The sequence below is a fragment of the Gordionus sp. m RMFG-2023 genome, chromosome 1 (assembly GCF_954871325.1).
Source record: "Gordionus sp. m RMFG-2023 chromosome 1, tfGorSpeb1-WG-v2, whole genome shotgun sequence".
In the NCBI taxonomy this organism is placed as follows: domain Eukaryota; kingdom Metazoa; phylum Nematomorpha; class Gordioida; order Chordodea; family Parachordodidae; genus Gordionus; species Gordionus sp. m RMFG-2023.
Genome location: NC_088775.1, coordinates 39,642,972 through 39,659,283, shown reverse-complemented (window position 1 = coordinate 39,659,283; position 16,312 = coordinate 39,642,972). Strand labels below are relative to the sequence as shown.

General features: G+C 25.2%; 1 protein-coding gene across 1 annotated transcript; it reads left to right on the top strand.

Moving 5' to 3' along the window:
- The first annotated feature begins 474 nt into the window (after positions 1-474).
- On the top strand, positions 475-13,085 carry LOC135925367 (uncharacterized). Its single transcript, XM_065460649.1, has 5 exons — positions 475-673; positions 10,814-11,030; positions 12,162-12,318; positions 12,352-12,596; positions 12,725-13,085. Exons 1-5 carry the CDS (start codon positions 475-477, stop codon positions 13,083-13,085), a joined length of 1,179 nt encoding a protein of 392 aa, XP_065316721.1.
- The last annotated feature ends 3,227 nt before the right edge of the window (positions 13,086-16,312 follow it).

Here is a 16,312-nt window from a genome sequence, read left to right as displayed (position 1 = left end):
TTTTATTATAGAATTATTATAATACAATTCATCGACCAAATAATCTATATATTGCAAACAATCATATACATTGTTTTCCAAATAAAACTTTGTGCTATCCTTTTAAATGTAATTCAAAAGGTTAAGATATGTCAGCCATAATTCCATAATAATTAATTCATTGTAAATGAAGGTTTTAATTGAATTTATTATCTAAAAAATAAATTCTTTATTTCTTTATATTCAAAAAATATCGATAGTTGGTAGTAGAGAGATAGATTCATTTAAGTTATCCTTTATAAATTCTCTGAAAAGAGTATCAATAAATTAAAAAGGTGGAAATAATAATAGGGAGAGATTAGGGGGGTAGGCAAAGGTTTTTGAAGGGGGTTTGCATCCAGTGAAAATCCTGTCATGTAGACGCTGGTCATCATAAATTCTATACCATTCTCATATTATTCTCGAAGTTAGTGCAAGAGTTTCCCCCCTTGTAACATGGTGGAGGATAGGGGCAGCAGCTTATTGGCAGCTGGTGTGGAAGAAGCTTGGATACGACCTTCGCGGGCCTGGTATGGATCTGAAGACGAAGAGACACTTGTCAAAAGAAAGATTGATTATTCTCGATATAAAAGAAGAAAGAAATTTTTCGTTTGTTCCTCCTCGAAATTGAATGATACTTTAGACAAGAACGCATGTATATGGAGAATTTTGTATTTACATGTATGTAAATTTTGTAATCACATTTTTTTACAGCCAAAAAGGCTTTTAAAGGCTTTTAAATTTTTTTTTTTGTTGTTGAACTTTAAATTAAGCCTAATTTTAATAACAATAATTAGCATTTTAAAGTAATACATATACTAGGCCTGTGGTAATATAATAAATAAATTTAAACCATTATATTATATCAATCAGCCCATATATAGCGTAATTTATACATTTCTTATATCTTTCTAAGTTAAGGTTATAATAAGGAAAAAACTATTATGGATAGCTATTTTGATCCCTCCCCATTAGCCCCTATATAGTGTAATTTATACCGTTCTAAGTTAAGGGTATAATTACGAAAAAGCTATTATGGATAGCTATTTTGATCCCTCCACATTAGCCCATATATAGTGTAATTTATACCTTTCTAAGTTAAGTGTATAATTACTAAAAGTAATTATTATGGATAGCTATTTTGACCCCGTCACATTAGCCCATATATAGTGTAATTTATACTTGTCTTATATCTCTCTAAGTTATGGGTATAATTACGAAAAAAATATTATGGATAGCTTTTTTGACCCCTCCCCACCTTTTTTATTTGATTTTTTGGTATACTAATTATTGTTATTTAATTCTTTTTCCCAGATATCGACTTCTCAATGTTATTTTTCCATGATAACATCTCATACATAATTTATTATTATTATTTTTAATATTTTAATTAGTGCATTGTTATTTTTAATTGATATGTAAAGAAATGTTTATTTTTTACTCACTAAGGCGTTAATTTCATCAATTTATTTTATTTGATTTTACATGCCCATTTAAATGTTATTTGAGGCGGCAATTTAACATATTACCGATTAATTTATTTGACCAAGTATATATATAACTATATTATGTATACATTGATTAATCATTGAATCTAGAAGAAAATAGTTTAATAAAACTTAAATAAAATTATAATTGTATCATCATAAATTCTATACCATTCGTATATTATTATCGACGTTAGTGCAAGAATTTCCCCCCTTCTAACAATTATTATATACCTATAATAAAAATAAATTAATTTTATCTATTTTATAAATTAATAATACAGTATTAATATGATTTGTTGTAACACATTTTCATAATGTGAAAAAACATTCTTATATAGTTAAATAACTTTCCATAATTATTGTAAAAAACATTTTGATATAAATTAAATTTTTTAAAAATTTTTAAAAGTTTTTAAACTTTAATGAAGACTAACATCAAAGTTATGAATCAAATAGTTTTTTTTGGACACAAGTTTAAGTGGAAAAATGAGAATTCAAAAAAAAAATTTTAATTATAAAGTTCTTAAACTTTAATGAAGACTAACGTCAAAATTATGAATCGAATATAGTTTTTTTATGTTTTGGACATAAGTTTAAGTGGAAAAATAAGAATTTTAAAAGATATTATATAAAAAAAAATTTCTAAGATTTTTACAATACCTTTTTTAAATTTAAAGAATTATTCCAATATTTTAATTTTACTTTTAGCTATCCAAAGAATGGAAATCAGGATAAGAAATTTGAATAATTTCTTAAATAAATATGAGTGAAAACTCGAATTTAGGGTTTTCAGATAATTCTTGGTTTAGAATTTTTTATGATCAATTCGAAACACCAAAATAAAAAAAACCATTTATTATTTATTTATTCTTTGTAAATAAAATATTGCACAATATAAATCAATTACAAATTCAATCAATTAAAGGAATGCATCGAATTCCCTCTTCAATAAACTTTATGGTGTGAGAATAAAAATTTGAAAAATTATATGTAAAATAATTGCCTAAAATACTCGTAACAATTGAAATAACTTCATTTCGGTTATTGGGTTTAGGAGAATTTGATCTATTCCATTATAAGTAATGAATTTGATGGTAAAAATGCTAATAATTCATACAGGTATGCCTTGAATTTTATCGCAGTAAAAGCCCCATCTATTATTGTGAATTTTTTCAATCCACTTATTCCTATTGTGCATAGGTTACCAGAAGTTTTTAAAAATATAATGTTTTTCTCAAAATTTTTTTTCAAGTTTTTAAAAGTTTTTTTAAAAAAGGATGTATTTTTCTCAACAAGTTTGTGTAGGGGCTTCCGTTATGGGTAGAATGGTTGGTGGCACATCTCGATGATTTTTGGTATGCGTCATTTTAGGTTGATAAAAGCAACTACAACAATTAAATTTTAAATTTTATTTAATTTTAAAACCAAAAAAAAATATTAAATAAATAGGAATTATCTGAAAACCCTAAATTCGAATTTTCTTTCACTTATGTTTATTAAGAAATTATCAAATATCTTATCCTGATTTCCATTCTTTAGATAACTAAAAGTAACATTAATATATTGTAATAATACTTTAAATTTAAAAAAAATTTACAATGCATTTTTAAAAAAAATTTTTCTAAAAATCTTAGAAAATTTTTATTCTCATTTTCCCACTTAAATTTGGGTCCAAAACATAAAAAAATTATATTCGATTCATAACTTTGACGTTAATCTTCATTAATAAAAACTCTTATTATTAAAAAAATTTTTAAAAAAATATATCAAAAATTTTTAAAAATTTTATCAAAATGTTTTTACAATATCAGATATTTTCCGATATTGGCTCAAATTGATACTACATTATTTTAATTTTGACAAAGATATCGTCACAACTAAAGGAATTACTAATGATTATTATGGAAAGTTATTTAACTATATAAGAATGTTTTTTCACATTGTGAAAATGTGTTACAACAAATCATATTATTACTGTATATTAACCTAAGTGCTAGCAAAAATTTTAAAAAATGATATTCATAATTAAATCATTATACGATGGCATAGCTTCAATAAAAATAATTTTAAAAAATAATTCAAACAGTAAAGAACCTTTATAAACCTTTACAATGAGCTGAACCAAACCTAAATTTTTGAACCTTTTCTTAAAAACAGTAACCAAAAATTGTTTGATATTAAAACGCTTGCTTCCAATTGATTATTTGGTTCGTAGTGATGTGGTGTTTATATACTGTATAATAGTATTGTTAAAAAGCCCCATTCGGGCTGATATTTAAATATGCCCTATTAAGATTTTAGCCCAAATAATATTATCCGTGCCTGGAGATCTTAATCATAGACAGCCTCTTAATAGGATATTCACTGAATGCAAACATCCCCTAAAAAACCTATACCTACCCTCCTAAAAAAATTTCGCTACTGCAATATTCACATTGTTATTACACCTTTTTAATTATAATGGTACTCCTTTCAAAATTTTAAAAGGAAAAACTTAAATTATTAATACTCTAGTACCAACTATCTTATGAATGTAAAGGAATTATTTTTTAGAACACGAATTCAATTAAAAACCCCCATTTACAATGAATGCATGTTTAAATATATTATTAGCATAAATACGAGTTTGGTGATAGAATGTCTAACTCTTTTAAATTAAGCTTATTATAATAGAAGAAAATTATCCAGAAATTGTTTTATTTGAAAAATAATATCTATGATTGTATTCAATATATAGATTTGATCGATGTTTAGCTATATCCTTGTATTATAATAGGTTTATAAAATTTAATAGATAACCCTCCAACAAATTCATCCCACCCCCAGACTGCTCCCCTTAAATGCCTACTCTTTAACCCCCTTAAAAAAATGAAAGCAAACAATTTCTAACCCGCCCCCCCTCTCCGCTTGATAAAGATGGTAGAAGGGTGTGGACTTATATTTGTAACATCTTGAGGCTTACATAGCATAATTTTGGCTAACTTAATCGGGCCGCTTTTAAAAGTCGACCCAAATTGGGCTTTTTAAAAACACTAATGTATAGACAGTTATTTAAATTCACAGGAAAAATATATATCATATAAACATTACAAAAAGAGATTACGGTTACGACTAGCGTTAGACTTACAGCAGGGGTTCTCTAGTTAAATGCTTTAAGTGCTAAAGCACCCCCCCCCTTTTTCGAAGTTAGCACAAATATTTAAAAATAAATTAATAACTTATTTTTTTTATTGCATCATATTATATTAGAAATGAGGTATTCTATTTATAATTATTTTATAAAATATTTAGATAATCCTACTTAGAATAAAAGTAAACCTAATACACAGAACAACATTCATTTATGCGCTGATTTTTGAAAAATGGTGCATTTCCCAATTAATTTAATGTTTATTTTTTAATTTGTTTTATTATGCATAATCAAAGGATGAATTTGGTGAAAATATTTTTCTAATTTTTTTGGTAAGAAATCTAAAAGATATGTAAAAGTTTTTAGATTAAAATAAAGGATTTCAATTGGTTTTAGGGTGATGTATTTGAATTTGTTTCTAGATTTGTGTTATTTTGATATTATTTTATTAGCCAATACACATATATGACAATTAATTATAGTAGAAGATAAATCTATGAACGTAAATCCGGCCGAAGACCCCTATAAATTATATATAAATTGCTCCTTTTTTAAGATCTCGTTCCTATCATAATTATTATCTACAATACCAAAAGACTTAGTAATTTTGGAATTTTGTATATTTTCAAGAGTGGAGATAGAAAATGGTCTTCTTATATATAAAAAATAATTATGATTTAAGTAGGTAGAAATTTGCATGACTCTATTTTGATTATTGTCTTGTCAGCCTCTTTAAAATTATATTCAAAATTATAATTCAAACTATACGCGTTTTATGTTAATTTTGATTTCTATTTTGTCTAAAACACCAAACTAACTTAACCAATTAATTAAAAATCACTGCTATAAATTTATCTTAAGATATGTTTGAAACTCTTTTATTAGTTTCTTGAAATATTATACATCTACAGTTAAATAGTTTAATTGTTATTCATTATGAAATTAATAATTCGATTAGTATAGTTCTTATCTAATTGTTGGAAGTATTAGACCTCACCTAACTTACTTACAATCAAATCTACATTCCCGAAATCTTACCACATATAAGATTATATCTAAGTAGAAATATCTAAATCTCTTAATACTATTAAAACCATGTTTTTTTGGAACCTCATTTAACTTAATTAGAATCAAGTTTACATCCCCGAAAATATCCGATATAAAATTATATTTAAGTAGAAGATATTTTAATACTACTGAAACCATATTTTCAGTAAACATATGGGGGTTGAAAGTTAACTATATTATTGTATCGTAAATATTCTGCTTATCCCGATTCAGTTCAGACCACTGTAGTTATTAACATATCTTATGCTAAATTCGCAATTATCTTACTAATTCTGAAGAAATATTGAATCAAACAATTCGGCAATGAGCGTAATGAGACTATTTCCCTCAATCCGTTATAATTATAATATAGTTTTAGTCAGAAGTGTAGAAATTTTTAATTTTACGATACAAATATTGAAAGTTCAATAAAATACCAGATATAGATAATTGTTAAAAAAAATTGAAAAAAAAACTTCAAAAAGATATTTTAAAATGACATAATATGAAACCTTATATTTTTGGACATTGTGCTAAACAAATTAAAACATAATACTAAATAAAATACCTTATTTATATTTATTTCATAATATATTTTTCATATAAGATGTATAATGTGTAATATAGAGATTCTTTATTTATTTATTTTAGTGAATTTTTAATTAAACACTATAATAAAATATTATTAAATAAAACTATCTATAATAAATTAAATTCTGTTCTGGTCATTTTACGAGGATAATATTAAAAATTAAACCCTGGCGCTCATTACCTCTCTTCCCATCTAATGAACTATTTTAGAAAACCTGAACACGCTCGTCCAAAATATGGGCGGACGTTGTCAGGCTGCCTAAAAACCCGCCCATTTCACCTCTAATGTGTATATTACAATTATGATTTTATATTAAAAAATTTGTTTATAAATTTTATAAAAGTAATTTATGAGGAGTATGTGGTAATTCATATAAAAAAAATCCTATAAATACATTAAAATTTTTTATAAATAATCATTATTTTTTAGTATAATTAATTCAAATCCCTATTTTGCTTATTGACAAGGTTTGCAAAGCTAAATAGCAGTTTAACTGGAAGTGAAGAGGGCAAAATAGTGTTATATTTAATAAAGAAAATTTTGATGTACTTATATTTCAATCTTCTTTAATATGATTTAGTATTTCCAGTTTAATTTCATTGGCCTCTTTATTTTTAGATGGTATATTATTAATAATTATTGTCACCAATAAAGAGACTGGATATGTAGGTTGGTCAAATGCATTAACCTTGTCCTTAAAATGTGCTTAATTGAACAACATCAATCCATTTAATTTTAAAATAAGGCTTTAAAATGGTAACTAACAAGCCAATTTATATTCATAATTAAAATTAAAAATATTTTCAAATCTTTTATTTAATCCAATTTCGATAGCCAAAACAAGTGGTAGGCAAAAACATAGTTAGTTTGAAATAAATCAAGTATACTTCTTTTATAGTAAATAAAATTGGTATAAAATTCCATATAACAATTATTTTTGCCCTGCAGCTTATCAATAGATATTGCTAAGAGATATATTGCATTAGTATATTCCTTAGAATTATCTTTTAGACTATTACTGATGTTGCATTGAAGCAGAAGATTATAATCCTTAAAGATTTTAACAAATTAATAATTGAGAAAGATATCATTAAGATGTTGATAATTATTGGTAATAGCTAACTCGGATTTATATTTGACTATTTAAATTAAATAAACATTCAAATATATCAAAAAATAATGAAAAATTATATATATTATATTATATAGTCAAAGATACACTTATACTCATTTTTAAAAAGTATTTAGGGTACAAGTGCAAACTTTTTTAATTTCACTTAAATAATACTAGATATAAAAATATCTTGTATCGTATTTCGGATACAAGCATTTACTTCTTACCAAACCCTAGTTTTAGAATATAAATTAGAAATAACTCAATAGTTAATTATTAAATTATCTGAAATTTATAGGATTGATATTTTATACAAATTAGAATACATTATCGACAACGGAAAAATCATATATTCAAATATAAAAAAACACAAATGATGAGCCACGACATGCCATCGAACTCAGACATAATTATGACATGGTTATACTATACTCATGTTCATTTTGTCAGACTCTTGTTGACTCGAGAGGTTGCCACACAACGTCTACATGGAAGAAAATTTGATGGAGCCAACCCCCCCCCTACAAAATCTACCCCAACCCCCTAAAAAATTCCGTGGCCTTCGACCGCGATATTTGCCAAACCCCGATGCTATAGTGATATTAATAAAAAGAATCTTATAACTAGCTATCATTTATAATCTCATAATAAAATTTTATTTACAGGCCTATTTAAGCTAGAAAACTCAATTAATTTTTTGTTGGTTATAATCAGTGTTGTTAAAGTAATATAGCGCGTTTTTTCAGTAGCTTTAGCGCGCGTTTTTTAGTAGCAGTAGCTTTAGCGCCTTACTTTTGAATTAGTAAATTTATTGTATACTTGAAGGTTTTATCATTAAACAAGACTAATATCATCAACAAGGAATGAAAGTAATATCAAACAAATTTATCAATGTGTACAGCTCAGTCTTTAATTTTTAAAATAAAATTTGAATGAAACTGTATCTATAATAGTTTTTGAACAGGATGAGTTTATTTGAAAATATTTTTTGGCCCAGTTCAAACATGGTATGTTTTAACTGGCCATGAGATATTATTCAACAATTACATATATTATAAAATAAAAATAATAAATAGTAAATAGTTAATATTAAATTTTCATTTTTTCATCAGACTCAATATTTTATAAATTATTATCTGATTGTTAAACTTGTTTAAAAACCACTCATCTATAAATTTTATCAAAACATGCTAAAAAAATACTTATTTCAATCCTTTCAGATTTTAAACAATTTTAGTGTTAGATAAAAAGTTAAAGGATGTTGACCTTGACAGTCAGCAAGCATGACCATTTATGCCACTTATCCCCTACATAATTTATTTTTAACTATTACTATTATAATTTTAGACACATCAAAAAGGCACCTGCTATCAATGATTTTTTTGAAATAAATAATATTTTTAAAAATCTTTTGGACGCATTTTTTTAAATCTAAAAATAATCACAAGAAAATTTTTGAAGATTTTTCTTATATAAAAAAAACATATATATTAAATTTAATATTGCATTGTCCTCAAGTGCTAGGGTTGAAGGATTATTTGATGATAGATTATACTTTCTGATCGACGCGCATTAGGTGAGATGACAGTAAGGAAATGTTATTAATTTTGGGATTCAATAAAAAATAAATAAATTATATATATTTTAAATTTTAGTCATATTTTTTATTAAAACCGCTTGGGTCTCAATTGGGATTGATCATTGAATGAGAATAAAATATAATTTGGGAATCGTCAATTCTACTTTGGATGTTTGCTAATTATTAAATAAAGAATATAGTTAAAATTTGCTTACCTATTGAAGATCTTGTTAAAATTTTAAATGATTTATTATATTCTTAACTGATATATAGGAATTGAAATTTATTATTAAAATATATTATATATTATTAACCTCTATTAGAAAATTATCAAATAAGCATAATATTAATATTTTACGTGTAAAATTGCAAAATAATATGATAAATAAATAAAAAGGCTTAAAATTCAAATAGAATTTAGTTTTGTTAATAGATAGATCTCTTTTTATTTGATTTGTCTGAATAAAATCTACGATAAACAGCATATCATATCAATTATTGGATCCAAAAAGAATATAATTCAAGTGATAAACTACCTCTCAAAAATCAATACCTACCCATCATAAATTAATGCCTACCTCCCAAAAATTAATATCTACCCCCCTAAAATGCCAATATATTTTGGAGGCATTTGTCTCCTACCCCGGCCAGGTTGTCACTGTTGCCTCTCATTACATTGAAAACGATTTAGAAGTAGATTCCTAAGACATACAAAATGTTATGACACTATATCTCGTGCCTTGAAATCTGCTGGAATTCCTTAAGACCTTGAGACAACTAGACTTTGTAATGCATATGATAAATGTCTTGATAATTTGTCCAAGATTCCATGGAAGAGTGGTAAATTCTTAATCTCAATTTTTCTGTGTATACCCACTCGCTCCTGCCAACTAAAACTATGAAATCTTCCAAATATTCTTCTTTTTCTCCCAAACATTTATTCACACCAATAATTGCTACAACACTCTTTTGGCCATCACGCTCTAGCCTTCTTTAAGGATCGCATCACATTACATCGAAAACCGATAATGCAAATAAAGGCTTCTACCTTAGACGAAGAATGCCAATTAATATAATTCTATCTTACATCAGTTTCATATTCTCTGCTGAGATAAGAATTCATTCACTATATTAAGTTTTATTTATATATGGAAATATATTTTCAAATTTATTATTATCTAATGATATAAATTAAATAATATATTTATTTTATAATGTATTTTCAAATTTGATTATTATAATGTTCCTTTTTCCGAATGCTAATTAAATTTTATGGTATATCTAGATTATTCTCAATTCCAAACTGGGTTCTTCTTTAAAACATTTTTATTATACTATATACAAAAAATCATCTTTGATTGAGTATTTAATTTTTATTGTGTTATATAATTCTGTAAATAGTTTAAATTTCTCCAAAATTTACAGACAATTATCTGCGCAAAATGCTAAAGAATTAAACATGAATTGTGCTTTCTTATAACAATGCTTCCCTTTAGTTAATATAAATTTATCGAAATTATAGAATAGCTGAAATGAAAAAAACCAAAATAGAGTAATTGTTTGGTTTATACTATCCATAATGAGAGAACAGGGTCCTTTAGATGGGAAAAACTTATCGAGAGAGAATAGGAAATCGTCTGATTTATTGAAAAGTAGGAAGGTTGATATTACCTGCGCAAGACATGAAAAGATTTAACGATAATATAATGGATATGACTATGAACTCTAATATTAGATTCGAAAGTCAAAGATTTAGTCTTAATTGAAGCGTATGTGCGATTTAGTGTCATTCAACAAACAATTTGCAAATTAAAATAAAATGTGCATATACGCTTCAATTAAGATTTAGCCATAGAAATGGTGCTGGTGTTCTTGTATTGTATTAAGTCTGTTGTGATTAAGGATAAGATAATGGCCGTTATACTATGCTATAGTGATTTAATATTAAAAGGAGATCTTATTCTAAAATTAGAGGAATTATTGTCCAAATCAGCAAATAGGGAAATGGTCATAGCGGCAGATTTGAAAGGCTTTGGAAGTCATAAGGATTTGATATTCCCGTAATTTGGTTAGGTTTAAATATCATAAACCTCCCCAAATAATTTCTACTAGAGAGAAACTGAGTCCTAATAATTCTTTACTTACGCAGGTAATTAATTTCTTTCCACAGTTTTGAAAAAAAATTTTATTGCAAATTTTTTATTTCACAATCATTTAAATAAAATTTTAAAATACAATAAATTTAACAATATAAATAATAAATAATCAAGTATTCATGAACATTCCTTCATTAAAATAGAAATAGATTTGAATCTTGTGAACAAAATTTTAGGTGGTCGGAGCATGTTCTGTTAATGTTAGAAGTAAAATATCATCATTTTTTGCTCGAGCGAGCATTTATCATTCTTAGACAGTTTATCTTTAGCCTGCTACCACTTGAAGAAGAAATGTGTTTTGAGCAAAATTTACATTCACATAATTTCCAATATTTTTACTTTTATTCAGCAATAAAAAGTTGGCATATATATGATGAGATTTGTATCCAAGCATATTTTAAGTAAAGAGTAAATAAATAGAAATTAAATATTAAATTAACTGATATATTTGTTATTTAAAAAGAATTAATAAAATTTTATTTATAAAATTATATCAATTTTTAAAAATTATTTCCATATTCATGGCTTATTGAACATTCTCACTCAACCATTACCGAAATATTCTATAAAATTTTTGCATATTTTGAAAAATAAAGTTTTTTTATAATATAAAAAAAGCTAAGGCCACTTCCAAGCACGACGTTTTTTCAAAACTTTTTCCGAGGCACGTTTTTCGCAATATTTTTTACTTCCAAACAGCAACGATTTATATTTTACAGCTGATTTTTTAAAAATGATTTTTATAACTAGATATTTTATTATGAGACATTATAAAAAAAAACGAAAAGTAAGTATAATTTATAAAGAAAGAGATCTGTATATGATCTATATCAATTTAAATGAGAATTTAAATGATTCGCAATTCTTTCACTATCTTGGATTATCTAGGAATGTTTACTATTATATACTTAACAAAATTGAAACTAAAATTATACATAAACAAACAAATGCAAAAACAACAATATCTCCTGAAAACAGATTATTTGTTACTTTAAGGTAATATATTTAGTTATTAATATATATACAACATTTAAGATACTTAAGAACGGGCCTTAATTATTCACAACTATCTTATAGTAGCAGAATAAGCAAAAGTTGCATTGCTACTAACATTCCAGAGGTATGTGATGCTATATGGAAAACTTTAAAAGATATTCATATGCCAATTCCAACTAGAGAACATTGGGAGAAGGTATTATAAATTTAGATATAAATATATTTTTAGATTGCCCAAGAATATTTTGAAAAACATGGATTTCCAAACTGCCTTGGCTCATTGGATGGTAAGCACATAAGAATAAAAAGTCCTGCAAAATCTGGAACCCTTTTTTATAATTATAAAGCTTTCAAATCTATAGTGTTACTTGGTTTAGCAGATAGTAATTGCAAATTTATATATATAGATGTAGGATCTTATGGGAAACAAAGTGATGGTGGCACTTTCAGAAATAGTAGTTTATATCAAACTAAGTAAATTTTTAACGTTAATAAATAATTTTTAATTATTTTAGAATTAGAAAGTCAAACACTTTATATTCCTCCCCCTAAACCTATGCCAAATAATATCATTGCTCCACATGTAATTATTGCTGATCTAGCCTTCCCAATAAAAAATTATCTAATGAAACCTTATCCTACGAAGAATACCAGCCCAGAAGAAAAAAATATTATAATTATAAATTAAGTAGTGCTAGAATGTGCATTGAATGCACATTTGGCATAGCTACTGCTAAATTTGCCCTACTTTCTAAAGCTATAGAGTGTTCAGTTGAAAATGCTGATAAAATTATATCTACAATTACACTTTTACATAATATTATTATTGATTATGATAAAAAAGAATATACACCTAATATTTTACCTATTACCGAAAATTTAGGGATCAGTAGATCTTTAAATGCTTCAAGTTCTAATTCAAGAGAAATTAGAGAATTATTTAAAGACTATTTTAATTCTTAAATATATGTTTAATTTAACATTTTATCATTATATATTAAATAAATAAATTACTTTTGTATGTGTATATAAATTAATAAATTACTTTTGTATGTGTATATAATACATAACTATTTAAACATCAACATTTTCTACTATAATATTATTTATAAAATTATAAATAAGAGTTTGCACATTAATTTTCATGGCCTCCTTAACTTCATTTGGCACCTTCTTTACATTATCAACCAAAGACAGGCACCATAATCTATTTGGGTCATTATCAATTTCTAACATTTTGTCAAAATATCTTTCCATTGGGTCTTTTGTTACTCTAGCCCTTTTTACAGGTCATACATTCTCTATATTATCTGTGATATTATTTAGTGTCTTTCTTGGTGTGGTGGAAGTAGTAAGAAATGATAGTGAATCATACCATTTACATGGAGTGCTAGCTTTAGCAGCATCCCCTGAATGCACTTCTTCTCTCTTTCTCTTTTCCTTTAAATAAGAATCCCTCAAATTCTTCCATTTTAATTTACAGACATTTGGGGATGAATCAAGCCTGGTAAATAATAAAGGATAAAAAATAATTTTATTTAAATAAAGATATAAATTATTAAAATTCATATTCCATGCTTACTAATAAATAGTATCTAATTAAAAAGTCTGTTAATTAAAAATTATTATTATAAAATAGTCAATATTTTCAATATAAAGTCTTGTTCTACTTTTTAGCACATAAAGTCCATAGTTCATCTACTAATAATCTATTAAAATAATTATCATTAGATTGGTTCCATAAATCGTCATGATCATCTACAAAATTTATCAATTCAGATACAAAATTTCCTCTAAAATCATTTCATTTATTGAATATTAACGTTAAAAAAAATTACTTTTTCATTTCAATTGTATCAGACGCCATTTAATCGTTAAAAAAAATCAAGCTAGTTTGTTATTAAAATAATCGCAAAATCGTATGCATGAAAAAATCGTTTGGTTTGGAAGCACACATCTATTAAGCTTAATTTGTTATTTATCGCTTTGAAAAAACGTCGTGTTTGGAAGTGGCCTAAGGTAGATTTTAAAAAAAATTTCATTGTTCCCTCAATATTAGTGGCATTGTTTTTTATTCGTATTTTTTTTCCACTATTTTTTTTAAATTTTCTTTAATTTTTTTCCCAATTTTTTCCGTTAATTCTTTAAAATAATTTTTTCGTTTTACATAAATCTCTTATAAAAGTGTATATGGTATTTTAAACAGACAATAATAAATTTTTATACCATTTTACAGGCCCGACTCTAGTTTCACCCATTAGGGGGGGGGGGCAAACAAAAATGGAGAAAGGTAGTTAAACAAATTTTTTAACACCATAGAACGAATATTATTTGAACACAAAATTGAAATACACGATTTTATTTGAAAAATACTACATATTAAAATATACAATGATCAAATATTTTTGTAAAATTAGATGGAAGTTAAGAATTGACTTATAACTGGAAAGAAATAAGTTGATTAGCATGTAAATATTTAACAATGTTGAAATAGTTTAACTGTGCTTGTATAATATTTGTTAGGGATTCAATCATAAAAAATATGTAATTTAGAAAATATTTAAAACTATGTAATTGGTATTATGTCAATGTGAACAGGGTAAAACTAACAAAATAAGCATTTACAATATAATTTTAGTTGGGATGTATTTTTATATACCTTGAAAACATTTCCAAAATTAATAGGTTATATCTTTTCCATGACCTAATGAAATCAAGCGAATGTTTATCTTATCAATAAATCTCTTTAATGATGAAAAGATGTGTATGATCTAAACTGATACAGAATATTTGAAAAACATTTGGAAATGCATTTTTGTATGGGTATAGAAATTTGACAAAATCTGATGTAACACAAATTTCCTAAAATCTTAGAATAATTTTTTACCAATCTCAATTTCAATTACCAATCCCTCTTCAGTAATATTGGTTGCAATAAAGGTTTTAATTTTTTTATACAAAATTAAAATGGCTAACTTGATTTCAATTTTATTTAAATTTATTAATTAGTTTATACAAAAAAATTGGGAAAAAAAGATTGAGATATTAGCAAAATAATATTATGTAGGCCTCGTCATTTGGGATACCGATGTCTAAACCTTTCCGCCATTATGAGCAAAATCTACAGACTTACATAATTTTATTTTGGTTATTATTTTGATCGATCGATCAAAATTGGGCTTTTTAACACCACAAGATATTGATTTGGTGATACCTGATTTAAATCTGTTGTAAAATATATGCAATAAGAATTACTTTAAGATCTAATCTATCCATTTTGTTTTTGAAAGCTCAAGCTCATTTTTCTTATTCTGAATCTTGGCAACTTGATCATTTGCATTCTTTTACCAAATTAACTATATTTACACTTTCTCCTTTCTCATTACAATATGTGGTGTGTTGGCGGTATTAAGTAATTTAGCCGACATGAATAGATAATTTATTTTAAACCAATAGTGGTTTGAACAGCAGTAGTGGTGTGAACAGCAGATATTTCCAATACATTGGGGGGAGGAGCAATTTAAAATTTTGGGGGAAAGTAAGCATAGAATCGGGCTTGCTATTTCGTATTACGTATCTTTAGAATAATATATAGCAACAAGAAAAAAATCTTTATAACTCAAAATAGTTTTCGATATCTGCATCATAACAAATATTTAAAAAATACTTTAAAAAAAAATCAAGTATAAAACTTATATTCACTAACTTGAGCTTAAAGTTTTAACCCAGACCCAATTTATTTGTTTTATACTTTATTTCACTTAACGAATTAGTTATTTAACTATTTCATCAAGTTTTAATTTAATAAAATATGTATAATTTAAAAAATATATATTTAAAGGGGTTTAACTACAAACTCGGTATTAAAAAAATATTATGTAAATTGATATTACATATTTGGAATTTCTGTTAAAAATCTTCACAAATATAAAATAAAATAAAAATAAAGTATATTAAAATAAAAATAAAATTGTTTGTATAACTAAACAAATATACAAAAAAAAAATAATATTTTAGAGAATAATTACATTTTAATTTTATAATTCTATATATTATAAATACAAATTATTCAAAAAATGTATTTTATCAAAGATTAAATTTTTATTTTTAAGATTTACAATATTATTATCGCGAAACATGAGATATTTAATCACAAGGGTCTTATGAATCTTATACTTTACTTATCTTCC